Source organism: Enoplosus armatus, chromosome 5 (genome assembly GCF_043641665.1).
Source record: "Enoplosus armatus isolate fEnoArm2 chromosome 5, fEnoArm2.hap1, whole genome shotgun sequence".
Lineage (NCBI taxonomy): Eukaryota > Metazoa > Chordata > Actinopteri > Centrarchiformes > Enoplosidae > Enoplosus > Enoplosus armatus.
In genome coordinates, this window is record NC_092184.1 from 4,560,606 (window position 1) to 4,588,318 (window position 27,713).

Sequence of the window (27,713 nt, forward strand, 5' to 3'; positions counted from 1 at the left end):
AAAACCTTTTTTCAGTTCACCTCAAAGCCGGCGGGGGCTTGTCCCTCCTGGCCCGGGAAAGAGCCGGTCGTTCCCAGGAAGCCGAACATCTTGTCCACCATGTCGGAGTCGTTGACGGGCTCCATACGGGCCTTCTCCATCTGCTCCACCATCTCCTTCTTCCTCCGAGCCTCCTCCTTCTCCTTCTTCTCTTGCTCAGCGTCCTCTTTGGCCAGCTGGGCCAGACGCTCCTAGAAAATAGAAATATCACATTCGTTTTGAAAGACAGTGTAGTTATAATAATAATAATAATAATAATAATATGTATAATATGTATAAACAAACCAGGCTTTTACTCTCTTATTTTACATTTCAAGCCACCTGGTTCCCTCTGCTGGAACCATTTACAGCACAAAACAGGAGGAGGCACTAAAGTTTTATAAAAGCTTACAATCAGTGTGATCACATGCAGTTAATTAATCAGGTTACAGTTGTCTTTCTCCATTAATCTTAAACATCATGTAAACAAGAAAAACTGTTTCCATAATAATCTGTGTAGGGGATAAGAGAAAGATAAGGATAATAGATTTCCCCAGCTAGATTTCTCCTGGAGAACACAGATTTCATGGCCACGTAACCAGCTGTATGTCTCATATATACAGTCTATAGTACGTTTACATGCGCTCAAGAAACCAGTTTACTCAGAGAAATCAGGTTGGACAGGTACAGAAATTGGACAACACATTTACATGCAATGTAGTAACCTGCTTACAGTAAATCTGCGTATACATGCAGCAGATCAGTTATGAGTTTTCTGGGATTGATTGGTGTGTTTGTGTGTCGGAGCAGACTGATGTTGCAGTGAGAGGACGGACAGACAGAAAGACAGTCCATGGTTTATCCTCACAACACTTTTTACAAATTGTCAAATGTTCAGGCTTCTTTGTGCTTCCCTGTCTTAAGTCTTTTGTCAAGCACATGTTCACACATAAGACAATTAGAAACCCTGTTGCTCGAATAAATGGCCAAGAAATTGGCATTCTCCATTACAAATCTAGCTCGGAAATCATGTTTCTCTAATCTCATAGACCAATCATGGAAACCAGGTTTCTCATTTACTGATGTTTTAGAAATCATCTTACTGTTTCTAATGTATGCGTGTTCTTCAGACAGAAAAAAAAGATCAGAACGCAGCGATGAATGCCGAATTGCCAAATTAAAATACAGACCTGCTGTCCGATTACCTGCGTAACCTGGTTTCTTCAGTGCATTTAAGCGTACTGAATAAGACCGGGGGAATATTCTACAAAACAAACTCAAGATATCCTGAACTTGAATAAGGTGTCACAGTTCATTTTAAGATGACGCATAAACCAAGGTTTTGAAAATGTCTTGCTGAACTCCCACCTGGTGTTTGCGCTCAGCCTCGGCCTTCGCTCTCTTTGCAGACATCTGATTCCTCAGTTTGGCCTCTTCAGCCAAACGCATCTTCTCCGCCTCCAGCCTCCTACGGTACTGAAGGGAAAGAGAAAGGAGTCCACTGTTAGTTGCCTGACTAGTTACCAAAACCACTCAAACTCAGTGGGCTGTTGGTCTTGTTACCACCTCTGTTCAAAATCAGAACAAAACTGTAGGCAGTTCAGTCTGTCACAAAGCATGTTTTGTATGTAAAATCTTAATCTGCAAAGTAACTTATCAAATAAATGTAGTGGAGTGAAAAATGCAATATTTCCCTCTGAAGGTCGAAAATGGAAATACTCCAGTAAATTACAAGTACCTCAAAATTGTACATTAGTACAGTACTTGGGTAAATGTACTTAGTACATTCCACTACTGTGTATGTGTGTGTGTGTGTGTGTGTGTGTGTCTACCTCTCCCTTCAGCCTCTTGTACAGCCGGCGAGCGATCATGCCTCTGGTGTGGGCCTGGATGGTGATGACGGCCCACAGCCGGTGTCTGAAGGCCCGGCGCACCAAAAAGCCCCGACAGCGACCCTGGAAGCATGTGATTCGCTGGCGGGCCACGTGATAGGACGCACACAACTTCCTGGAACGAACCAGAGCCTGGAGGCGAGAGAAGCCCGCTCGCATCTGAGGGGACACAGAGTAAAAAAAAAACATGGCAAGAGAAGAAGAAGACGAAAGATTTAGTTTCAACCTTTTCAAATAATTATGAATGAATTTCATCATGCTGATATAATCAAGAGCAAATCTTTGACTTGAATGATCATCTGCAATTTTGTTTACACTTCTCTATAGTTGAATTTGTTGTGTATGTGTGTGATGTGGGTGTAAAACACAGAGATGCTCCTCACAGCTCCATAGTTCTTCCTGCAGTGATAACCTCTCCACGTCTTCTGGATCAACACAGCCGACTTCCTCATCTTCAGGAAGTTAGATCTGATGGCAGGAAAGGAAATTACTTTTGTTTGTGTGAAAATTTCAGTTTTCCTGAATCTTTAAATGGCAAAACATTCTTTCACCACGAAAGAAAACTGCATTCTTCTATAAGACTTGGTTTTAGAGAGTTAACTCTTTTCATCAAATGATACAAAGACTGAAATCAGGTTTTTAAAGCCTACCTGTCCTTGAAACCTCGAACCACCTTCTGGATGAGGATGACCTTGTCCGTGATGGCCTTGTCTCTCTCGATCTCCAGCAGCATGTCGTGGTGATCCTACACAGCAGGAGAGAGAATATATATAATAATAATAATAATAATAATAATACGTAACAAACACAAAATGCACTTTCTGCTGCTCTGTTTCTCTGGTTCATTGTTTGAGATTTTAATAACAGAGTCTACAGCCAGCTAGCTGCTCTGTGACGCTGTACATGTTGTTGTACAATGTCTGAAACACATTTCACAGCAATACTTCAAGTAGTTGTCGAGATATTTCAGTCTGACCCAAAGTGTTAGACAGACCCAAATTAACAGCCACAGAGACACGCTGCTGCCTTGAAAACAACATGACAGACAGCATCAGTCGTTTGCTCAAACAACCTGTCATTACAGTCAGTGTCAAAGCAGGAAGTAGAGTGATGTTCTTATAGCACAGTAGTGCTGGGTTGTGGAGGTCAGGGCTGAATGGAGACACAAAGTGTAACACAACATCCCATCACTTACAGACTGTCAACCTCGTGACCACGTGTCTCCCATAACCTTTACCAAGACGTTTTAGCAGCATTAAACCTAACCAGACCTTAAAGAGGAAATGAGGAAAAGCATTCCTCATTTTGTCATATACATAAAGATACAATGTTGGATATTCATACTGCTCTGAACGCTCCGTTTCAAACTTTTTTTAACGGCTGTGTCTATCTGATGTCAGATAGGCACGGATGTCCTTATATGGTATCTCTGCTCCAGGCACAGACGAGATGTTTATGTTTATGTCAGTGTTGCTTAGTAACATTAGGTTTACAGCTTGCCTTTGGAAATTATTCCAAAGACTTCCGGAACTTGGCCGGCCAATCAGACGAAAGTGGGCGTTTAGAGAGCCTTAAAGCGACAGGAGCTCAAACGGCTTGTTTCAGACAGAGGGTGAACTGAGGGGCTGCATGAAGGGCCAGAATAAGATAAATCAGGACTTTTTTGAACTGTGAGTTATGCAAAGCTACTCCAGTGGAATCACAAAATGAAAATATAGAGCTAGAAATAAGCATAATAGGTCCCCTTTAAACACCTTGTTTTTGTGACTCGGTGTATCAATCCAGTGCATTGTGTTTGATATCATGGAACACAGATGAATGGTTTAAAAACTCTCAAACATTTTTATTGGCTAGGGACATGCAGGTCATCCTTGTTCACATGTTCAGTCCGCAATAAGGAAGCAGTAAAATCAAGCAGCATGGAAGCAGTAAAGCAGAATGACTTCACCCGCGTCACTTTATAAAAGGTTTATCTCCTTTTTGAGGAGGTTATTGTCAACTGAAATACAAATGTAAAGACTGTTTCTAAATATATTGATCAGATCATATAGATCATGTAACACTGACAGGAATCAAATCAGATTGTCTCAAAGTGACACACACCAATCATTTCCCAACTTTGATTCACTGTTTAAAAATAATATTGTATCTATACGAAACAGGAAAACAAAAAATCACACACCACAACTTTTCAAAGAAAAAATACTTCTGTTTCACATTTCAATCAGACAAATAATTGAAAATGACAGACAGCTGCCTAATTAGACACAGATCCAATAGCTGCTGAGATATTTCAGTCTGGACTAAAGTGTTGGACGGACTGACGGAGCAGCACGCCGCTAAACATTGGCTAAAAATATGAATATCTGCCTTCTCAAAATGTTGCAAGTGAACTTGGTTGGAGCGCCTTGGTAGCTGAATGGTCACACAGCCACAGAAGTGCAGTGTCACCACACCACTGCCTCTTCACTGTCAACTGTCCATCAAGGTGAAAATGACAAAGAAAAATAAATCTTTCAAAGTGAACTTTGTCATTGTCAAGTCAGGACACAGTAAACAAAAAGCTCCAGCTCCAGCACTTTTTACCAACACGCTTCAATTTGACAGCTTTCCAGTTTGCTAACACGACACTCAAAAGAACATAAACGCCTTAAACTTCTTCTCTTCCTCCTGTGATCTGTCCATCCGTCCTGTCGGGGGAAGTGTGGGTACTGCCCTGCCTTCACCCCCCTGCACTTTCTACTTCCTGTTATGCTTCCTGTCCAGCCGAGCAGTAAAGCCTGACAGAGGTTAGCCTTAACTGTACTGTACCAAGACACACAAAAACCTTAAACGTTAAACACATGAGAGAGCAACAGCCACAGAGAGTGAGACATTACACTACATGCTATCAGCCAACTGGAAGCCTAAATGAAAGCATTTTTGCTTTTATCTTCAAATTACTCTCAAAGTCTACAGAGTCTATGGACAACATGTAAACTCAGTTTATTGGAAAATACTGCCTGTCCATGCATCTAAAACTCATCCTCTCTGGTGTATAAACGTGTCATCGCTCGGTCAGAATATAAACAAAACCAGTGTAAACACAAAGGTTCAACAGGAGTCACACACTGAAAACAAACTGCTGAGCCTAAATCATCAGCAGCAGATATTTTCATTTAACCTCTGGGGACAAAAGTGACAGTGTCACCGGGGCAACCAGCCAAGAGAGAGCTTTACCAGTGACCTTTGACCTTTGGACAACATCTGTCCTCACTGGGCGGGAAACCAAAACACACACAATAGCAGTACATACTCATGTAAAGTCATATAAAACACACACACACGCACACACAGAAATGTAAACATGGCAACTAAAACACCTTTGGTCATTTTCTCACCGTCTGATTCTCTCTTGTACACACACACACACACACACACACACACACACACACACACACACACACACACACACAGAGCAGGAAACCTTTCCCGTCAGCATCATGTGAAATGGAAACACTGGGACAATCACTGGACAATTGATATATTTGTTTCAGATTTGATTTTGGATTTTTTGAGCTCATCTCCCTCCGAAATGTAGTAAGTCTCTTTTGAAGGTCATTTGCAGAATTGGGGGTGAATAAATCATTTAAAACAATTATAAATGACACATGGGAGGAACTGTATAAACATTTTCCACAGGCTGCACCAAAATGTCTTATTGCTTCATAAATGGCAGCACTAGCACTAATATAGCACTAACATCCAAAGCCCTTTACAATTAGCTGCTTCACTTCATTCACCCATTCACACACACACACACACACACACACACACACACACACACACACACACACACACACACACACACACACACACACAGACTGATAGCAGCAAGCAACCTTACAAGGTGCTGGTCTGACCATCAGGAGCAATTTGGAGTTCAGTGTCTTGCCCAACGATACTTCGACATGGGGACGGGACAAGCTGGGGTTTGAACCGCCAACCCTGTGATCAGTGCCCTTGAATGCAGGAGTACCTTGAGGAAGATCTTGGTCTTTCCCATCTGCCAGTCATCGTCTCTGCCGAGCACTGCCTCAGCGATCCTCTGACAGGTTCCCCTCAGGTCCTCCTGATGGGCAAATAGAGGAAATTATTGGACAAATTAAAACTTTGACCAGATGATGGCGCTACAAAAAAGTCAGAGGATCATCCAACATATTAAAATTCCTCCTCGGGAGAACGGATGCAAACATCCTCGGATGCAAACATGAGAATTTGCTTTTCTCCATTTAGTCTCTTTATAAATTTAACACTTGAATGTGTGATCGATAAATAATTGTGAGCTCAATTTGAGCAAAATAATTAGAATTCTCATTTTAGTCACAGTCATGCAGGCCGAACCACGACACACCTCAACAATGTCCCAAACTTTAACTTCAGAAGTCTAATTTTACAAAACACAAATGCTAACGCTAAACCGTTTTCAAAGACACTCACAGAGCAGAGGGAGGGAGGAAACCATAACATGTTGGAGTCCAAAGAAAACAGACTGCTGTTGGATTTTGGGGAAAAACTGCATGGTGACAAAACACAGTGTCACACATGTGGTGTCATCTAATCGCAGGCATCAGAAAACACTGCATCCTAACAAGCACACACAAAAACACACACTCTGTTTCCTGGCTGGTTTGGCCTCAGTCTGGTGTCCGATGTTAAATCCATTTAAATGATACTGGATTCAAATCGGATTTCTGTATTGACCCCGAATATCAGACAACTCTGATTAAAAGACCTTTTCCAACTCTGTCTTTTTGTCTTTGAGCTCCTCATCATCTGTGATGAAGGTGATTCTTGGCGGCTTGACAGATTCCGTCCACATCTTGACTCGTTCATGTTACAGGAACCCTCAGAAGCCCTTAAAGCGCCAAGCTAACCATAATGCAACACTCTCTGTTGTAGCCAGTGTGACAGCAGTACTCTCCCCGAAAACAATATCTGATGTTGTGAACAATAACTGATTCAAGCATAATTTCCAGGGGGAAAAAGGTATTTTATTTGGGCCAATTACACAACTGTCCACACACACACACCTGCAGTTACAGTGTACCTGTTTGTACGCCGGTTTGACTCCAGGCATGAGCACCCGGTAGCGGTCGACAAACTCCACGAAGGTGTAGCGGATGGGATATCCTGCGCGGCGGATACGAATGGTCTCCATCATCCCCGAGTACCTCAGCTGACGCACACACAGCTCCCTGTCAAACAACTACAGACACACACACGAGGGCTGAGACAGGAGGTGAGTTTCTGGTTAAAGTGCTGAGATTTGCCGTTTACTGACCGTCTGATTACTATCAGGTGATACGTCAGGTTGATTTTGGTCACGTGTTGAGACTATTCTCAAAGCTTTGCCTGATGAAGGAGGTTAAAGGCCACCATCTCAGACTCCTTGTTAGGGGTGTTTCAATGAAATTATTTTTCATGCATCTTGGTACCGATTGGTCCTCCATCACTTAAAACATCTTCAGGTGTTTTGATTAAGTTAAACAACATCAACAGACTCCAAGTAGTGTTTTTATCCCTGTTCATACTGAATTTGCAGTTTGTATAATTAGTAATGAACAATGTTCACAGAGGTTATTGGTGAGAAAACACTGTTTGTGGTACATTTGTCTTCATTTAACAGCGTATGATTAATCAAAGAGAAAAGTCTGAGAGGTTTAAGCTTAAAAATGTATTGAAACCGGCCATTATTTATTCAAATAGTGCTTTTATTTTTCATGGCGGAAGAGACTGACGTCAAAATAAACCGCATGTTAAACTTTTTGGATTTGTTTTATTCTGCAACCTCACAAAATTACAATTACTGACCTCCCCAGTTACAAATCTCTTCATTAACCCCATTACAAGATCAAACATCTGACTCATGTTCATGTTGTGCTTGTAAATAAATATTCATTTCCCATATTTTGTGAGACTGCAGCTTGAATTCAAAGCAGATAAAAGATTTTGCCATCTCTCTGCAGGGTTGGGCCAACCTAACATGACCCTCCTCTGTAGTGGAGTTGTCACTGAGCAGAATCAAGATTCTGTTTTTAGATGTTTACATTATTTACCCCACATAACTCAAAATTCATTTTTAACAATTATTAACCAAAGTTGCTGAGAAGTGCTTTGCTCTCCAGCGGCTGCAGAGTCTAGTAGTAACCAAGCAGCTTTTACTTCTATTGCACCGCTTATCGACCAAAAAATAAACGTCTTCTATTATATTATATTCTGTTAAATACAGAGTGCAGATACTCACCATGGGTTTCTTGTATTCGTTGGGTTTGATGCAGCGAACGAAGAAAGGCTGACAGACACTCAGAGTTCTCATCAGCAGCTCCAGAGATCTCTTAAACTGACTGCTGAGAGTGGGTGAACGCTTCCTGGTCTCTGCCCCCTGAACACACACAGACACAGAGAGAGAGAGAGAGTCACATGAACACACACAAAGTTAGACAGCACAGAAAGTGTCAGGGTCAGAAACAATGAGGGCTCCTTTTTTCTCTTCCTGAGCCCTGACACTAAACCTTTTCCTCTTTCTGTCTCTAAATATACAAGTCTTTGTCTTGACATCGCAGGTTCAGTTGCCAATCAAAAGTGAAGTCAGAGGAGAAACTATGTCAAGAGGATGGAGCTGCAATTATTAGACGATTCATCTATTAGTCAAACATTTGCTAACACCATCTTCTGAAATGAGTGGATTTTATGCTTTTATATAGTAAACTGAATATCTTTGGGCTTTGGGAGTGTTGGTCAAATAAACAATTTGAATAGGCTACATATGTATTATTATTATTATTATTATTATTATTATTATTATTATGATAATTGTTCACAATTTTCTGATATTTTATAGACAAATCTATGGTCCAGAAAATAATGGGCAGATCCATTTCTTTATCTGAAATATCTGCCTGTCAGTCCAAATACCTTCAAAGGGGACGTTTTAGGATTTATATCACATTATAAAGTTTAAAGGGTTTAGAAAAACACATTGGACATTAGTGAAATGTGTCAATCTTACCAGGAGTTAGATGAGAAGATGACCTTCTTTCATGCTGTCCTCGAAGCTAGTTAGACGAGTTTAGCACTCGAAACAGGGGACACAGCTAGCCTAGCGCCCTTATTTACGATATGTATATACGTACTTAACACGCAAAGAAAAGGGAAACCAGACATTGTTAGTTAACTTGGTACTGAAGCTAATTATTGACCAACTACAGCTGTGCCAGAGGACCGCTAACGTTAGCTTCATCTCGACCTCAAGGTGTTACACCGAATTCTGTTACCGTTAAATCCTGATACCTGATTGATTCCCCTCACCTGAACCTGACCCCAAGGACATTTTGTCAACACCAGAATTTATTATCAGGGACTGAATCTGTAAGTGTAACTTCGGCTATGAGGACTTTTTCAACCAGCTAACTAGCTAGCTAGATAACTAAGTAACTAACCTGAATGTAGACAAATATCAAGCCAACGGCGCAGTTAGTGTGTCAATACTTCACACTTGCCTGGTCTGTTTTTCTACTAAACAGTTTGAACCCCAGCACCAGTATAAAACGCCCCACTGTCGTTGTCGGTTGTTTTATTTTGAAAGTTTTTCCCGGAAATATTTGTGTGGTGTTGTGTCTGTCTTTACAATAGTGGAGCTGACGCTTGGCACGACTATATTCAGAAACATGTGTTTACTGTCCTCCAGTGGTCAGAGGAAGGAACTGCAATAGCACAATACATCCGTGGTGTTATTAATAATCGTTACTTATTTTTCATGTACAAGTCGCTATAAGTGTATTATTTCATATAACATAAGTAACATTAGTAAACGATTTATTTATAAACAGTTGTTTTAAATACAGCTTTCTGGTGTGAGGGTTATGCTACATGTCTGCCTTGATGCTGGAGCTGACTGTTGACATAATTCCTTGTAGAATCATGAGTACGTACTGCCCTCTAGTGGTCACAGTGGGAAACTACATCAAGGTGATACGTCAAGTTAGACATGATAACAAGACAACACTTCCGGTGTAACACCGTCATGTAGTTCCTCACTGTGACCACTTGAGGGCAGTAAATACTCATGATTCTACATTGAGCCATGTCAATAGTCGGTCAAAACTTTCAAAATGAATCAAAGTTTCTAAAGCAATATGAAACCATTAGAAACGAATAATATTCATATATATTTTCATATAAAGCTGATCTGAGTTTTGTCTTATATCGCAATCATTATGATAATAATAAACTTTATCTATACAGCACTTACACTCACCCACAGCATAAACCAGGACTAAAACATTTCAGGACTGTAATGAAGCAAATAAAATCAGATGATTAAAAATAATACAAAAATAAAATGGAATAAAATACCAATAACAATAATATATGATATAATATCATATATAAAATCTGTAATAAAACAGACAAGACATGTTGGAAATAAAACAGTGTGCTTTATCCGAACACCATGGGAAGAAAGAATGATATGACATTTGTTTTGGAGAAAAAGCATTAATATATGTAACAAGATTGATACAGTGTTGAGCAGTCTGCTTCTAGTGTAACATCACTAGACTTAGGGTATAAACCCTTCTTTTGGATGTGGTGTGTATGTGAACCTCATCCAAAGGGATCTTCTTGCCCCAGACCAGTACAGATTCAGGATTCAGATTCAGACATGGACTTTTATTTAGTTTACATTAAATCTGAGTTCATTTTAATCTGATCCTGATATGACAGTTGATATGGGTTGGACATGCAACACATGTCATTGTAATGTTAAAAAAAAATCAAGATGAGAAAGATGAAGAGTTGAATAGATGGAGAGTGTTTGGAGGGACTGCGATGTATTCTTTATTTTTACCTTGGGAAGAGTTCTGGCAGGGAGACCTACTGAACTACCAGGAGAATAACCACACAGAAACTGGCAAGCAGCAGCACACAGACATGAAAGTACACACACACACACACACACACACACACACTCTCGCACACCACACATACACAAACACACACAGAGGGAAGACAAAGAAGACGGTAATGTTAGCTTTAAGCTAGACATTACTGAGAAAAACTAAAAAAAGCTAGTAAAGCTTGAACAGGCGGAGTCTCCTGTGGCACCACTTTGATCCACAGCCATCTTTGTTTGTTCAGTTTATTCTCAGATAAACTCTGTCATCTCTTTTTGTTATAATCGAACACTTTGTTTAAACGTCAAATGTTGATTTTTAATGATAACGCTGCAGTATTTATCTTTCAATCATCTCTAGATATTGGAATGAAAATATATTTTTACTCTTTTGCACTGCTGCTTACTAAAAGAACAATTTTTCATTCATGTCAATGTCACTGAATTTATCACATTAGCCAAAATGTTGTTAACTCAGAATGAGACCCAGAAGAGGAGCGATATTTAACATCATGACCAGAATACTGTATATACAGATGTGTGTGTGTGTGTGTGTGTGTGTGTGTGTGTCCATTACCATAGCAACATCAGCCTGGAAGATTTGTTTGATGAACTTATTCTTGGAGGAGTGAACCAGCTGGATGATGTCACCGTATAAAGTGTCTCTGTTCTTCTCCAGGAAGCCTGCCGGACACACGCACATATAAACACCGTGTTGCAGCATGCACATAATAAACAAACACATCAACACACACTACAGACGCGTGAAGTTATTGACAAAAAATGTGATCATCAACATCAGCAGTCACAATAGAATTTTCTTTCCCACCCAGAAACAATTATATGCGCAGTGATAACAGGAGGAAACACATCAAACTGGCTTCATTAAATATCTTTGACCTCATATGTTAATACAGTAATAGAGGGACAATTTAATTCTGGTGTAATAAAGCAGTTCTGACCTCTTGTTTCGTAGTAAACCACTCCAGCAAAGTGCTGGATGCCAAACTGAGTCTCATGGTTGTTCTTTGGAGGGATGTAGTACGTGTTGAGTTTGTGCTGAAAGTTCAGCTTGTTCAGCATGGTGGTGTCTGTGCCCTGCAGGACACACAAAGACAGACGGAAACAAACAGACAAATGTGTTTGTTTGTTTATGGTTTCAAATCTTAAACCTGCAACAACTGATTTTTTTGTCCACTTGTTTTCAGCAGAAACAAGTTATGAACACAACACTGACATATCATCACCTTTTAAGTTGATGCAGTGAACATATTAGAAAAGTTTATTTACACATTGTCGTGTTTGTGTCCACCTGAGGAATATGAGTCCAATATTCACTGTTTTAGCTCTGTATTTGGTCTCCACCAACTCCTGAGGGAAATATCTGGCTCTCTAGCTGCTAAATGCTGCACTATGTTCACCAGCTAACTGTGTCTGTCTGCTGTTTGCTGCTGAGCAGGTAGTGTGCAGTGGGTTTTTACAGCTTTTTCTCTGAAAACAACACTATGAGAGCGGTGAGAGTGAACCAGAATAGTAAAGTTGAAGGCCAGACAGATAAACAACAAGTTGAAACTCACTATAAAGCTCAGTAAAGGTTCTTCATGAGTGACACCTTTCACATTGTTTCCACTTTGTCATTTCATACGTTGTTATTATTGTTATAAGTAAATATTCATGACTAAATAACAGTCAAAGCTAAAGTAACACTACCTGTCTGCTCGGTCACCAACAAGGTGATGCTGGATGATGATGGTTGACCAATTGCAAACCACAGTATGTTGACCGTGTTGACTTTTGAGCTATTTGAGACCAGGGGAGGGAAGTTGTATGTACCTTGGGGAACTTGCTCTCCTCGTCGATGAGCGAGATGATGTTCATGGGTTTGATGGCGATCATGTCCAGAGCGTCCTGGTTGTCAGTGAACTCAATGTGCTGCCAGTTGATGTTCTCCAGGTTGTACTCCTCCTGCTCCAGCTTGAAGACGTGACGGACGAAGAACTGCTGCAGGTTCTCGTTGGCGAAGTTGATGCACAGCTGCTCAAAGCTGCAGGACGGAGGGCGAGAAGTGAAAATAATGACAAAATAATTTCACTCTCAGTTCAAAAGTGACAGTTAAAGATGACATATATTCAATTGTACACTGTATATACAGTATAACAGTGTACAGTGTAATGTACACTGTATTTAATACACTGGCTACAGTGCATACAGTGTAAAGTGTATACTGTAGCCAGCAATAGCAATCGGAAATTAAAAGCCAAAACCATATATGGGACAGAAAAAGGGGTGGGCTGCATGAGGTTAATGAGAAAAACAAGTTGTAACAAATCCATCGGTGTGTGTGTGTGTGTGTGTGTGTGTGTGTGTGTGTGTGTGTGGATGTGTGTGTTGTACCTGTTGATGGTGAAGTTCTCAAAGCCGAAGATGTCCAGCAGTCCGATGGAGCGTCTGAGACCTTTCGGTATTGAGGACGCAGGCTTGTAAATGGCTGCATTGATCTTCTCCACGATCCACACAAACAAACGGCCGTAAATTCCCTGCATGCACACACACACACACGCGCACGCACGCACACACACACACACACACACACACACACACACACACACACACACACACATTGTCAACTCGCCATTCACTATTCAACACTTTGACCTCTAGAAGCATTTTGGAGCCCTTTTTTATGACTTTGGTTTCTTTGTCTTGTGAATGTGCACGAGGAAACGAGAGCACGTAGGTGACAGTTCACATTTCTACCAATGCTTTCACGCTATTCCACCAATCCACAGGTGGCGATAATGTGCTCAGAAACGCTGCAATATTCCAGCAAAGACAGGGAAGAAGATGACTGCCAGCTACTTAACATGGATGTAAACAAAGGGAGGATTTGTTTTGGTACCACTGAATGTAAACATAACTTTAGATTGTTTACAAAAAAACTCCAGAGGGCACCTTTAACTTCCTGTTATGGATCTTAGTTTTTGGTTGATATTTAAGGCCATACATCATAATGTGTTGAATAACAAAGATGAATAAAAGACAGTTTTAATAATTAAATGTTGCACCTTAACAAAAGCGTCCCGTACATCCAGAGCCTGTTCAATGCTGAGTGGGGTGGAGACGGTCTCTCCTCTGGTGATCAGAGTTCGACTGGTCAAACAGTTCATCAGATCTTTACCATCCACCTGAACACACAAACACACACAAAAATGAAAAATACAATACAAATACAAAACGGATTTTATCAAAAGGTTAGCTGTGAAAATACCTGACCTGAATGCTTTCTAAGTGGGAACCTTTTAATGCGTCTCTGCCCAATGGGGCCCATTGTGTCATAACACGTCCATTATCATACTGTTGCTCATATGGATGAACCTGCCGTCACTGAAACACATTAACAGCTGGTGTGTGTGTGTGTGTGTGTGTGTGTGTGTGTGTGTGTGTGTGTCACCTCCAGCAGCGTAGCAGCAGTGGTGAGGTGAGGGCTGCGGACAACCTCGCAGGCATCCAGGTTGTCGTAGGTTCGAGCTGCAGGGTCAAAGGTTAACAGAGTGTATATATGAATGAAACACAAATAAAAATACAACAATATTTTAAAAAGGTGTTAAATGTAAAAAACGTTGGAATGTGAAAAAGATTAAAAAAACAAACAGAATACAAAGCTTGTCAAGCGGCTCTCTCAGTGTCAGACACACAACATTACTGGCTACAGTGTAGGTTTGGTTTCAGAAGTGGGAGAAACACAATGCAATACAAACAAACAAACAAACAAAAACAACAACAAAACATTTAATTAAATTGAGCAAATAACAAATTATGCTAGAATTGGTTATTGTGTTTTCCATAATAATGACAAGAACTGCCTTGTAAACGTCTGTAACCCTTCTTAAAGTATTTTTTAGTTTCCTTCATAGATACCTGATACTTTCTGATAGATAATTGTTGCATCTTTACTGCAAAGACAACTGTGCTTTACTATTTTATTTTTGACGTCACTGTTCAGTTCTAGTGTCTTTTTAGGACAATATTACCTGTAAATTAAAATATAGATTAAATTATTAATCAAAACAAATTAATGAAATTAATTTATCACTCAAAAGCTTTTTTCAGTCCTCAATAGTGTCTGCAAAGTATTGATTTCAGGCTGCATACAATCTCCAGGTACAAGGTAGGCCAGCCTGTATGTAGTCTGAGGCAAGACCCGGGGCAAAAAAAAGTCCACGAAGCACTCGCTGCACCACTCGCTGCACCACTCGCTGCTGCTGAGCTTTGAGAGCCCGATAATAACAGAAGGCGACTCAGATGAGTGTATCAATGAGTGGCTGGACAGTAGGAACAATGTTCAGAGATGGTTTCGTTAGAAAATCAACCTGAAGCCATAAAAGTGAAGGGGATAAAAACAGAATTTTGGAAAGTGAGGGGGACAGGCCCCCCACATGCCCAGCGGAAAATTACACCCTTGTGTAAAAGACCTAGAAACAAGCACGGCTACAGGAAACTAAATACAGAGGAAGACTGAAGTGAGAAACATACCAGAGCAGCAGCAAACATTACGAGTAGTGTGTAAAATGGCTGAATTCAGCAGGGATTGTTTTACCTTCATATCTGAGGTTTCCCATGTGTAATATAGCAGCCAGCAGTTTAGAAATCTCCCAGTTCTCTTTGTCTGTGAACATTAGCACCTGCAGAACACAGCAAAGGAAAACTGTAAATCCTGTTTGGAAAAGAAAATGTATCACGTTCCAGTTTCTTTAAAATGCAAGAGGATCCACTTTTATTAGTATTAATCAGCTAAAGACTTCAAGTAGCTACACAGTGATACACCTACAAACTCCTGGAGCTGATCTCTCTTTGCTGTACTATAATCAGGGTGTGGTTTTAATCAGTACCTTCATTGCAGAGCGGATGTTGGAGTACTCTTTCATGTCGTCTCGGCCATCACATACTGTACACTTACCCTACAGAGAAACAGAGAGATGGATGGTTTTAAAAGAACAAGTATTAAATATCATCAAGACCAGTACATTCTAGGAAAATGTCCTTTCAGTGAAAGGAGCCCTCAACTGTTTGACTGTAAAGGATGAAACAAAACAAGTGACATTAACAGCTGATGTTTTACATCCCTGAAACCTTTTCTGTTATCAGACTTGTATTATACCTGGTGGAACTATCTCAAATGATCAGATCATCTCTGTTTTGTCATTTTTTAGGGCGAAGTTTCCCTTTAAAGCAGTTATCAGGTTTGTTATTGTGCAGTGACCGAGTGGCAGGATGTCCTAACAATTGTCCTGATTTAAGGGACCCTTCACCAACTGCAAAGGTCAAAGTCTCAACTGCTGACACAGCTTCCATGAGCGTGAAGGTGAAACAGTACTCACTATGGTCAGGTAGGTGTAGTCGGTGGCTTTGCTCAGCCCAAGTTTCTTCTTCTCATCTGCAGTCATGCCCTTCAGCATGCAATAGAAGATGTGGTAGTTCCTCTCATCGTGCGCCTGCGGAGAGAGAGGAAAGAAGAAATAAATAAATGTCGCATCGAATGAAACATTAAATTCACAACAGCACAGAGACAGAGGTAAGGAAACAGATAAATAACTATTTTAATGAAATAATTGAAAGATAAAATAAGAAATGAAAAAAATTGAGAGATGACATTTTAAAAAAGCAATATACAATATATACAATATAATACCTTACCTACCAGTAGTATGTAGGTATAGGTATGAATAAGTACAATATACATAATAAGATATTGAAGTATAAAGTGTTATGTATATGTGCAGAATATATCATACACACACACACACACACACACACACACACACACTATAATGCAATTATACTATGCTATGAAATACATATATATGGAATGAAAGAAATGGAAGAGAATACCATGATATAGCATATAATACAATAACATAAAAATACAACACAATGTAGTAGTAATATGGTATTATTATACAGTGATAGTATGGTGTATGATAGTGACAATATAGTGATATAAGCAATATAATACAATGTAAAACAAAACATCACATATCATATCTTTATTTGAACATTAAACAGCTAGAACTGCCTCCTTTACTATTTTATAGCCTGCAGAAAGATAATAGAAATCCTCAAAGTGTGCAAAGGTTAGCATGCTAACTTCAGCATGTTAACTTCAGCATGTTGACCATAGTACGTTAACTGTAGCATATTCTACATTTAAGCACAACAATCAGCTGGAAAAAGCCGTCTTGTCAGAATTTCTTGGTTATTCAAAAGCCAGACAACAAACCGAATCATAGTTTTTCAGTCACAATTAGTCGCTGAGAAAATCTTTTAAGCATTAAAGTTTAAGATGCAGCAGGTGGACAGGTGTTATCATTTTGTGCCATACCTGTCGACAGACTCTGGATTTCTCCAGCAGGTATTGCTCTATCTTGGCTCCCTCTATGGCTCCTCTCTTGTTGAAATGGATGTCGATGTATTTCCCAAAACGAGATGAGTTGTCATTGCGGATTGTTTTAGCGTTGCCAAAGGCTGGAAGAGAAACAATGGAAACAAGTGATAAGGATTTAATGTGGATGAGTGTATATGAACCCAGCTGTATGTGTGTACCTTTGTCCATATGTTTTCAGGAGGTTTCACATTTTCAAGAAAACCTAAATATTAATACCAGATGAAGACCTGCAAAAAATGTTGACATTTTGTGTTTCAGACACAGTTGAGGGTCAACACCCTGCCCAGGATTTTATTGACTGTTGTGGAACTGTCTGCTATTCTTTCTTACTTGTGTGCAAATGTGTAAGTTGTGTGCTTTCATCACGTTGCATGACGGAGACGAAGAGTATGAGAGGAGACTGAGACATTAGATGCATGTAGCGTGGTGTGACGATGGAGTGTTGTTTTTCTTTTAGGTGAGGGCTTTTTAGTAAATGTGTGAATGATGCCTGCATCTCTCATTTCCCATGCAGATTTGGATAGACAGGTAACTTTATCACCTGCTCAGACATAAAGTGTACCTGTAAATAAATTGTATGCACATTGGACCACTGGGAGACCAGAACATTTTACCATCTTGCCCCAGACTTGAAGCTTTAAGTTGAAGTCTTTTTAAAGGGAAATGTTTGTGTATTGTAATGTATTGAAGCCCTTTGAATGCACAGGGCAGAGCCACAAAGCAAGTCTTCAAAATCATGGCAGGATAGGGTGATAAATAAAACAACTATAAGAATTGAATGCCAATATATTAACATGAGACTAGATATATTACCAGAGATTGTGGTAATTGTAATATTAAAAATGCAGCTCGCTTTTTTGGACAAACAAGCACACTCCTTAACTCTTTAATGTTCAAAGTTACTTTTTAAATATAACAGTGCTTGGATCAATCCTAAAGTATTGTTTTATTAATCTGTTTGTCTCCTATTCAAAACCAGGACAAACTAATAGGTAACACTTTACAATAACATTAACTTTGAATTGAGGACTATATAGTAGATAATGATGAGTTAACATACTGGCAGATACTTTATTAAAGATTCATTTGCAAATAATTAGTTCATAAGTATCCATGAATTGCAATAACGACCACTTTCTTCATAAGTAGCTCTGAACTGGTAGCCACTCAGTCATTACTAATTACTTGATAATTAGTTACTCTGTTTGTGCACCCCCAAGTAAAGTGGTACATCATACTGAGTAGTTACAACATTGTCCTTTCATGACTATCTGACCATTACTTAATGGAGGTTTTGATTGGACTTTAATAGTTTAATAGTTTAAAGTCAGATCAAAACCACCTTGCTAATCTCCTCTTCTTGACCAAAATTCCACTTTTACAATATCATGTGTTTCTATTTATCAAATGAAGGATTTCTTGTCATTACAATGACAGAAGTCATAGAGTTTAAATCATTAACTAGAAAGTAATTCCTACTGGATTTCATTAGCTACTCCATACAGCACTTTCAATCCAGACTGTGGAGGTTGGACAGAAGCAGTCTTTAATTGTTTGTGTGTGTGTGTGTGTGTGTGTGTGTGTGTGTGTGTGTTCCTACCTTCTAGTATAGGGTTGGCCTCCAGGACCTGCTGCTCTATCCAGGAGTGTTGACCGCTGATGGCTGCCAGGAACTGAAGGATCAGTTTGGTGCTTTCTGTCTTCCCTGCTCCAGACTCACCACTATTAAGTCAGACACACACACACACACACACACACACACACACGCGCACACACACACACACACACACACACACACACACACACACACACACACACACAGTATATATGATATGCACCTTAATTTTAATTAACATATTTTCCTAACAAGAATGTGGTAAATATAGATATTAAAAAGGAAATATGTAGTCAGACCAAGCACCCTAGACCGACTTTCAGTACATGACTATTTTTGACATTTTGCACTTTTGGTTGGTTGGTACATAAAGAAACTTAGATGTTCGATACCCAGCCCAAGGTTTAATCAAATCCTCTCTGCTTCCTGACTAGTGTGTAAATGTATACACTACACTTCCAGTGTGTGTGATAATGTAATTTCCAATGTGACTGTTCAGACTGAGGTCATACTGCTGCAAATTAGTTTCAGTGGGATTTGTGTCCAATAGTTGTTGATATTTCACTCTGGACGAAAGAGATGGACTGACTGACTGACTGACCGACAGACATTGCCATCCTCGTGGCGAGATCTTTGTCACATGTTGGAGATTTTGGTTCGAGCCACTTTTACCTGCAGTCTGAACTCTCTCCTACCTGATGATACAGCACTGGTCGCGGTTGTTCCTCTGCATGTTGAAGTAACAGTTGTCAGCAATGGCAAAGATGTGGGGCGGCATTTCGCCAATCTTCTTGTTGGTGTAGAGGCGGATCTGGTCGGCTGTGTAAATGGGCAGCAGCTGGTAAGGATTGACGGCCACCAGGATGGAGCCAGTGTATGTCTGCACACAGAGGAAAAGGATTAGCAAATTAGCTTCAGCTAGATGCCCAGCATACATAACACCTGGTGCATAACTTCTCCTCGTGTAACAATGTTTATTTGTATCGTCCCTGTGGTTAAATAAAGTAATAAATAAATAAAGATAATTCAGGAAATTCTAGATATACTGTAGATCAAATCCTTTCCAGTTGATTCCTGCACCGGTCTGCCTGCCAACTAGTAGTATGAGTAGTGTGTACAGTTCTGTGCTGTTTTTATTATTTCATTGGAGTAAAAATCAAGTCAAATATAAAATCAAATACATGTTAAACACATCACATTCTGTGCTGTCTGCTCACACAGCAGCGTCGGGGGAGAGAGCAGCGAGCTGGGGCTGGTGGAGGGTAGATGAGGTAACACAAGTCTCAGATGGTGAAAGATGACAATGACAATGTATCAGTGTTCGCCACGAGAGAACAGACCGCCATGTTGGAAACAAATCAACATGCAGCGCTGAGCTTGGTTACCGCTTTACCATAAAGCATTTCGACTTGTCCTGCAGAAACATGACACCTCCAAAGCTTCAGCGTTTAAGAAAAGTAGCTCTTTTCCCCTCCAGGCCCGTTTAGTTTTGGCTTTGAGTCTTGACATACTGTGTTTTCTACAGTGTGTGTCACGATAGTTTAAAGTTTATGAGATAGAACAATGCTTACATGGAACATTCAAAACATGCAACATGCATGCAGTTTACAGACACAGTTGAATAGGAAGTATACTGCATGTTGCTGTTTCTGAGGATGTGATGTGTTACATTGAAGGTGTGCATTAAGTACATGTATTAAGTGCATTATTTTCAGCTGAGGTCGGATCTCTCTCCAGCCATGCTTGTCGCTCAGGAGGTGACTTACCCTGCCACCACAGTTAGTCTTCAGAGGAGACAGGAGGAGGGAGGGAGGAAGGAGGATAGTGAGTCGGACAAGAGACAGAATAAAAAAGCAAGAAATTGAGATGAGACGTTTGAGGTTAAAGACGATTCAAGCCCTGGATAAAGATGTAGAAGCAGTGTTGGTGTGATGATATTAAGAATGGACTAAGAAACCATCCAACAGTCAGCAATTTGGCAGCATTTTTACCTTTATCTTTATTGACATAATATCAATGGAAAGTTTGTCCTCATCTTGTGCTGCCTTCTAATCATTACAGAAATAGCAGAATTAGTAGTAGAGTGCAAATAGACAAGCCGACAAAGTGGGAAATAAAACTCATCAATGTGTGAATTTAACACTGTATGCTCAATTAAAATCTCCACATTGTGGTACTTCCTCTAGTGATATGAGCTCTCATTTACACCTGGCATTAACTTGTGGTCTGTACCTGGATGAGAGAAACTTGTCAACGCAGTTGCAATCTGCACAATTTGGACAGTTTTTAAGTTGAGAGGTCACCTAACTCTATGGGCTTTGCTAATGAGTAGTAGTCTGCCAGAATGTGGGTAGTATTGAGATAACGAGAATTATTAATGAATGGTGATCAGATGTCATTACTGAGATGAACACCTGGTGGGTTATGGTGTACTCACATATTTGAGTTTTCCTCTGTATCTGATGAACAGGTTGTAGTTGTACAGTACAGTATATCAGTGTCAGTAGGCAGCAGTAGTTAAAGAACAGTACTGCAGTAATACTCACATATATGAGTTTTTCTCTGTATCTGATGAGCAGGTTGCGGAGGATGCCAGCTTCGTTGAGGTCTCCCAGGCGGATCATGTCCTCCACACCGTGGATGGAGGTGGGATGCATTGGCTTGATGTTGGTGGCATTCTGGGGGGAGATCCAGTGCTCCTGGAGGGGGAGGGGAGGGGTTGTAAAGGAAAACAGAATCATACACCAACTACTGGAGTTTAGGGACAAAATAGCAAATAACACAACAGTTTTATCATTCCAAAATTCACTTTGCATTTATGTTGGATTACAGTTCTAATGAAATACTTAGTGTAACAAAACAAAGTGTGTCAGTACTTACATTTCCTTCATCATCCAACACCTGGATCTGTCCTGAGTCACAGAGTTTGACCACTGCGCCGATCGGCACCTCAAACTCCCGACCGGTCTTCAAGTCCAACCAGACATAGTCGCCCTGGAAAGAAATCAAGAATTAAAACCAAAAGCAGGATTGGGATTGGGATCACTGTCAGAGAAAGAATCACATTTTTAAATCAGGGGCAGAATAATAATGGTACGATCACATGAGAAATCAGAGTGAGAATCAGAACCAGAAAGGAATCATACCTTTATTACAGCATCTCCATAAATGTGATTGATAAGTTTAACAAGTTTTCCATTTGGTGTTTATATTTGTAAGTTGATCAGACCCATGATTAGAATCCATGTTTCTTTGTTTAAATAATTGAATCATAACCATTTTCACACTGCACCTACACCAGGATTAATGCAGTCTGGAGACATGTGAACCTTTATAACCCAAGTCAGACAGGGTTAAATAAGGCCTCATATCATCTTACTCTACAGTGGGCTGACCTTTACGTCCTTTACTACGTTTATGGAAGCTGTTACATTAAGACTTAACAGGGTTAGTAAATTAACTATAGTATTTGAATAAATGGTGCAGTCTGAAAAGGGTGAAATGAACCCCGGATGATCTCCTGGTCCAGCCTGGACTTGAAGTGTCTGGAAGGGAAAAAACACAAAATGTGTACCAGGAATTTGTCGAGGTGGACAGGGAGGACATCTAACCAGCAGACAGCCGTATGTAGGAGAGGAAAGAAGGGTTAATACAGAAGATGAATGAATGCCGCGAGCAGATATCTACAAATCAGAGGTATTTAAGGAATACTTTCCGGTCAACCCTTTGAATGTCAAACTTTCACCCCCTGTAGACCTGAAAGGTGTCTTTCAGCGTGTGTGTTTCTATCTTACTCCCTCCTGGATGCAGGTTGTTGGTTACAATGAATTCAAACAGTCACCACTAGCCCCAGTTGTGGTGATCTTTTTTTATGGATTAAACAGATGAGATATAATATGTTAATCAGTGAGGTTTGGTGAGCATTCAGTTAGAACAAAGGAAGTGTTTGTGGGGGCATGTTTCTTCAGTTACTGGTGAACAGTGGTGGAAGAAGTACTCAGATCTTTTTCTTAAGTGAAAGTACAAAAGTATTGGCATCAAACTTAAAGGTGCCATATGTAACAATATGCAACAATTTTGCATGTATTAATCTCTTTTTATTGCCGATGTGTGAACAGAGTGGAACGTCACTTGAGACCCTCCCCGACTTTCTCTGTTGACTATAACAGCCTGTGGACTGATTTCTATGTAAAGGACTCGGGATGGTTTTCCAAAGGAGGTGACGTTATGCGCGCTTCAGCTCCATGTTCAGCTCAGTCCGCAAAAAACTGGCAACAAAAGACCAGCACCCACCAAAACACAGAGCCCAACACAAAGTCCATGTAACTTGCTTGGTAACGTGGACAAATTGCTAGCTAGCTAATGTAGCAAAATGCTGTCTTGAGTGGATAACAGCTAATTCATCGAGACTCCCAGGGCTGATCTGGCTGATAACTTGCTCGCCATTCGGAAATCACTTTGTCAGCCCACGACACGAAGCAACCAACACCAGATCCATGCATCAGCTAAATTACAGGTAGCTGGCCAACATTAGCTTGCTCACTAACAATATGATTAGTAAAATATTACCTCACGATAACAGATCCACGATCCTAACCGATGTATTGATTTTAGCCAACAATAAATGATGTAACGGTACAAAGCAAATGTGTATTAGCATTGTAGGCTAGTCTCAGTCAGGTGGAAGAGAGAAACTTGAATTCAGAAGGTATGCGGTTGTATTTTTCTGTTGAATAAGGAAAGTAGTTTTGTTTAGAGTTTATTTATTAGACTAAAAAAAGCTGAGAGAGTTTGTGGGGCGTAGCAAACTTGCCTGGAAAAACTCTACATATCACCCAACCCATAACTAACGTTTGCTGTCTACCAGCCCAGAGTGATGCAAGGCAGTGGTGGACCACTCTAACTGTAACCTGAGCTTTGTTGATTATATTTTGTATTAAAATATGCAAACTAACTAGTATCTAAAATTATGAAATAAATGTAGTGGAGTAGAAAGTACAATATTTGTTTGTGAATTGTAGTGGAGAAGAAGTATAAAGTAGCAGAAAATGGAAATAATCATGTAAAGCACAAGAAAGTCGATCCAGGAAGTCCAGTTTGAATAACAGATCCATGACTTAGAGGGCTTATCTGATGCCAGAACACTGAACCGTAGTTTGTAATACTAATAAATATTTTGTCCTTCAGCACGATGATCGCAAGGCAAACAGCAGGAATATGCTGTTCATATTACAAAATAATCTTCTAGGAATGTGTGCTTGCACATATTTGATTGGCAAAAGCTGAGCCAGGTTCAAATGAATGAGGGCTGTTTTTTCACACAGAGCTGGGGTTGGTCTGAACGCAGCCTTGGAGGTGATGGTACATGGATTTAGTTACCTTTGTATAGAGCCAGGCAAGCTGTTTCTCCCTGTTTCCAGTCTTTCTGCTAAGCTAAGCTAAGCGACTGCTGGCTATAGCCTTATATTATATTATATTATATTATATTTCCCAAAAGACTTGGACTGTCTTTTGTTGTTCACAAACGTGGCCACAAATTGTTGCCTTTTGCCACGGTTTTTAACATGCGGCAAGGCAGACACACACACACACACACACACACACACACACACACACACACACACACAGGTACGTTAAAAACTTAAACACAGTTTTCAGATATACAATTATGATTCAAAACAGAAAACCACATTCTTGTGATTCATGCATAATTACTTTAACAAACAGCCTTACGCTCTCTCTCTCTCTCTCTCTCACACACACACACACACACACATATACTCACACATGCTCTCTCTCTTTCACACACAGACAAACAGACACACACACACACACACACACAGAGGTATCACTACAGAACACCACACAGAAATATAATTAATATTTGATGCATGACACAAGGGAAAACACGCACGTATCTTACGCAACACAAATCCAACAAAACGAGCACATACAATTATGACTCATGAAACTTAAAACACTCTCTCTCTCTCTCTCACACACACACACACACACACACACACTCACACACAGCGTACCGGCAGCAATGTGCTGTGTTTCATCACAGTGTTGACGTTGCGTAGCAGTGCCCATTTGGCCAGATCCTTCTCATAGAGTTCCACATAGTCCCGACGCCTGTACATCTTCACGTGCACAGCACAAATTCACATACAAACACACTTTGACAATGATATCCGATGGAGGCAGTCCTCTATTTCACACAGCCATGAAAAACATATCCACAAGTACAGGTGAAAATGTGTGTAAATTGATCTGATGTTTGTATAATTTCAGTTTCCTCTTTATATTCCTTACACACATGGATGTCCAAGTATCCACGTAAAATATCAAACTAAGACTCAGGTTAGGTCCACAGGACAACACAACAAGTTCGATTCATCACAAGTTAAATTCCAGCAGATCACGGTCACACGTCACCTCTGTTTCTCTCCCCTGGATTTATATCAAATTTTAAGGAATGCCAAAAAATGATGACAAGAAAAACAGGTCCAATATCAGACATGTTATAGTCCAATAGGGTCAAACATCCCGGTTTGTGACCTTCAGTCCCATCTCTCTGTATATTTCTTGTCCACTTTTAGGAAATGTATTTAAAAATATCTGAATCCAGCCTTCGGACACTTTACAGATCACCTTGAAGTTTCCACTGCAGTGACATTTTGGGACAATCCTCCTGCTCTCACCTCCTGATCACACTCACACTTTGTTAACCCAGACGCCCACAACCTCCCCTGTTGCCCGTAGCAACAAGATGTCACTTCCTCCTCAGGTGTGTCCTATGGTGTTGGATTTCTGTGCAGATAAATACACTACAGACTCTTACTGCAATGTAGATTCTGCAGGTTATGCAGGATAAACTGCGTGTTTCATCACTGTGAAACATTAAGGACAATTTTAGTATACTACTTATACTAACAATCATGGAAACATTTTACAATAGGTTACACAAAAATGAGTAGTTACAAAGGAACGAGTGAGGAATGATAATTAATTAAGCGAGCAGTTGAGCTAGATGATGATGAGTTACTAGAGAACAGACTGGGAGATACTATATTAATGAATCATTAGGTAATGCTTAGTTCATAAATGTCTGTGAATCAGAATAACCACTTTCTTCATGAGTCGCTCCTGATTAAATCTGAACCAGCAGCACAAACTAGTAAAGTCTCATTCATTACTCATTACCAAATCATTAGTTGCTATTTTTGTGCGTCCCCAAGTGATACATCATACTGAGTAGTGATTATCCGACCATTATTTACCCTGAGGAATAATTAAAAACAAAACAATCTAATAATACTAAAAGTGTAGAACCTTGTGTTTGCTTCAGAGCTAAATGTTGGAAATTGAAAGGGCTCATCCTCTGAGGGCCATGCACCTGTAACAAGTCCTCCAACAAAATGACAAAATATGTTTTTCCATCATTGCCTTCCAACACGACCCAAATGAGGGTTTTCTGGTCTGACGCCCCTCTTGGCAGGATGACATTGCTAAGGTGCTTTCAGACAGCAAGCGAAGTGTCAAGGTCAGTGGCAGTGGCAAAGAGACACGTGAACGTGAATTATTATTGTCCAATACTTTAGTTTATAATCAAATACCTGCAAAACATCATGATATTCTCATCAGCCTCAGCTGTGCTTTGTGTTCATCACCAATTAGCAAATGTTAGCATGCTAACGCACTAAACTAACACAGAGAACATGGTAACCATTATACCTGCTTAACATCAGCATGCTAGCATTGTCAGTCTTTGTTTCTTTCCTTCCTCCTCTGTAAGAAGAGAGAAAGATGGGAAGAATGCGAGCTGAGTGTAGCACGAGATGTGAGTTGGTGACTCTGGATTGTGTGTGTGAGTGTGATGAATGGTTGTTTGAGTGTGTGTTACATATATGTCTGTTTAATTAAGTAAATACTCCGTCTGGCAAACTGAGCCACCTGAACATAACACCACCAAGCATCTGTCACACACACACACACACACACACACACACACACACACACACACACACACACAGCCTGTGACAGAGTCAACAGGAGCGATAAGGGGCCAATGGCAAACTATCAGAAACCACATGTTAAATTATTTAACACAGAGGATCTGTTTGGTGTCTGTCTTTTTGTCTCCTCTTTTATATTTCTTCTTCTTTCTATCTTTCTATCTTTCTTTCCGTCGCCTCTTTCTCCCCCTTATCATCTATACATATCTCCTTTTTTTGCTCTCATTTCTTATCGGGCAGGTGTCTAGTACATGTACGGACATGCAGATGGATATAATTCAGATGAGCTTGGTACCTGTTCAGAGTACAGAGATAACACTGAAGTCAAAGCACTTTTCCATTGATGATTTTGGTTGGTTTGTTTTTTTTACATAACTAGAAGTCAAATTACAGAACTACAATATCATCTATAGGATGAATGAAAGTTAGTGACACAGTCAGATCTTATGTGAGGTAAGAAGACTTCAGCATAAATTATATTTCATGAGTTCACTATTTAACATAAAAACAAACATATTAGTAACAATTACTCAAAAAACAATTATGTAGCTACTGTTAGCTAATGTTAAAGGATAAGTCTGTTTTCTTGTCAATAAACATCCCATGAAAGACCAAAGTAAACAAGCAAGTATTGCCACAACCTAATATATCTTATTCCTCTGTGCTATAGAACTCCGTTGTTGTCCAAAAATTATCAAAAACACATCATCGAGTCACACTGTTGCACTGGATGACATGTTCCTTCATAACCATCAACGCATACACTGTAGTTTATTTTGACTCAATCCCACAT

At 40.0% G+C, this 27,713-nt stretch overlaps 1 protein-coding gene across 2 annotated transcripts in view; it reads right to left on the reverse strand.

The window, feature by feature from the left end:
• myo7aa (myosin VIIAa) overlaps nt 1-25,045 on the reverse strand; it is a 40,992-nt gene extending 15,947 nt beyond the window's left edge. Inside the window, exons 1-25 of one of the 2 annotated variants that reach the window (XM_070905219.1) lie at nt 24,941-25,045; nt 21,783-21,896; nt 21,449-21,601; nt 20,669-20,686; nt 19,598-19,782; nt 18,888-19,009; nt 17,225-17,367; nt 16,224-16,337; nt 15,735-15,803; nt 15,443-15,527; nt 14,297-14,373; nt 13,911-14,030; nt 13,240-13,382; nt 12,679-12,889; nt 11,808-11,943; nt 11,423-11,529; nt 10,801-10,860; nt 8,197-8,334; nt 7,000-7,158; nt 5,929-6,021; nt 2,561-2,655; nt 2,294-2,378; nt 1,851-2,069; nt 1,387-1,494; nt 21-230 (exon numbers count right to left, since the gene is read on the reverse strand). In XM_070905219.1, the coding sequence (XP_070761320.1) occupies nt 21-230; nt 1,387-1,494; nt 1,851-2,069; nt 2,294-2,378; nt 2,561-2,655; nt 5,929-6,021; nt 7,000-7,158; nt 8,197-8,334; nt 10,801-10,860; nt 11,423-11,529; nt 11,808-11,943; nt 12,679-12,889; nt 13,240-13,382; nt 13,911-14,030; nt 14,297-14,373; nt 15,443-15,527; nt 15,735-15,803; nt 16,224-16,337; nt 17,225-17,367; nt 18,888-19,009; nt 19,598-19,782; nt 20,669-20,686; nt 21,449-21,601; nt 21,783-21,896; nt 24,941-25,045 (3,069 nt within the window). The remainder of the gene's footprint in view (nt 1-20; nt 231-1,386; nt 1,495-1,850; nt 2,070-2,293; nt 2,379-2,560; nt 2,656-5,928; nt 6,022-6,999; nt 7,159-8,196; nt 8,335-10,800; nt 10,861-11,422; nt 11,530-11,807; nt 11,944-12,678; nt 12,890-13,239; nt 13,383-13,910; nt 14,031-14,296; nt 14,374-15,442; nt 15,528-15,734; nt 15,804-16,223; nt 16,338-17,224; nt 17,368-18,887; nt 19,010-19,597; nt 19,783-20,668; nt 20,687-21,448; nt 21,602-21,782; nt 21,897-24,940) is intronic. The other variant, XM_070905220.1, reaches the window with a different exon arrangement.
• Nucleotides 25,046-27,713: the final 2,668 nt, after the last annotated feature.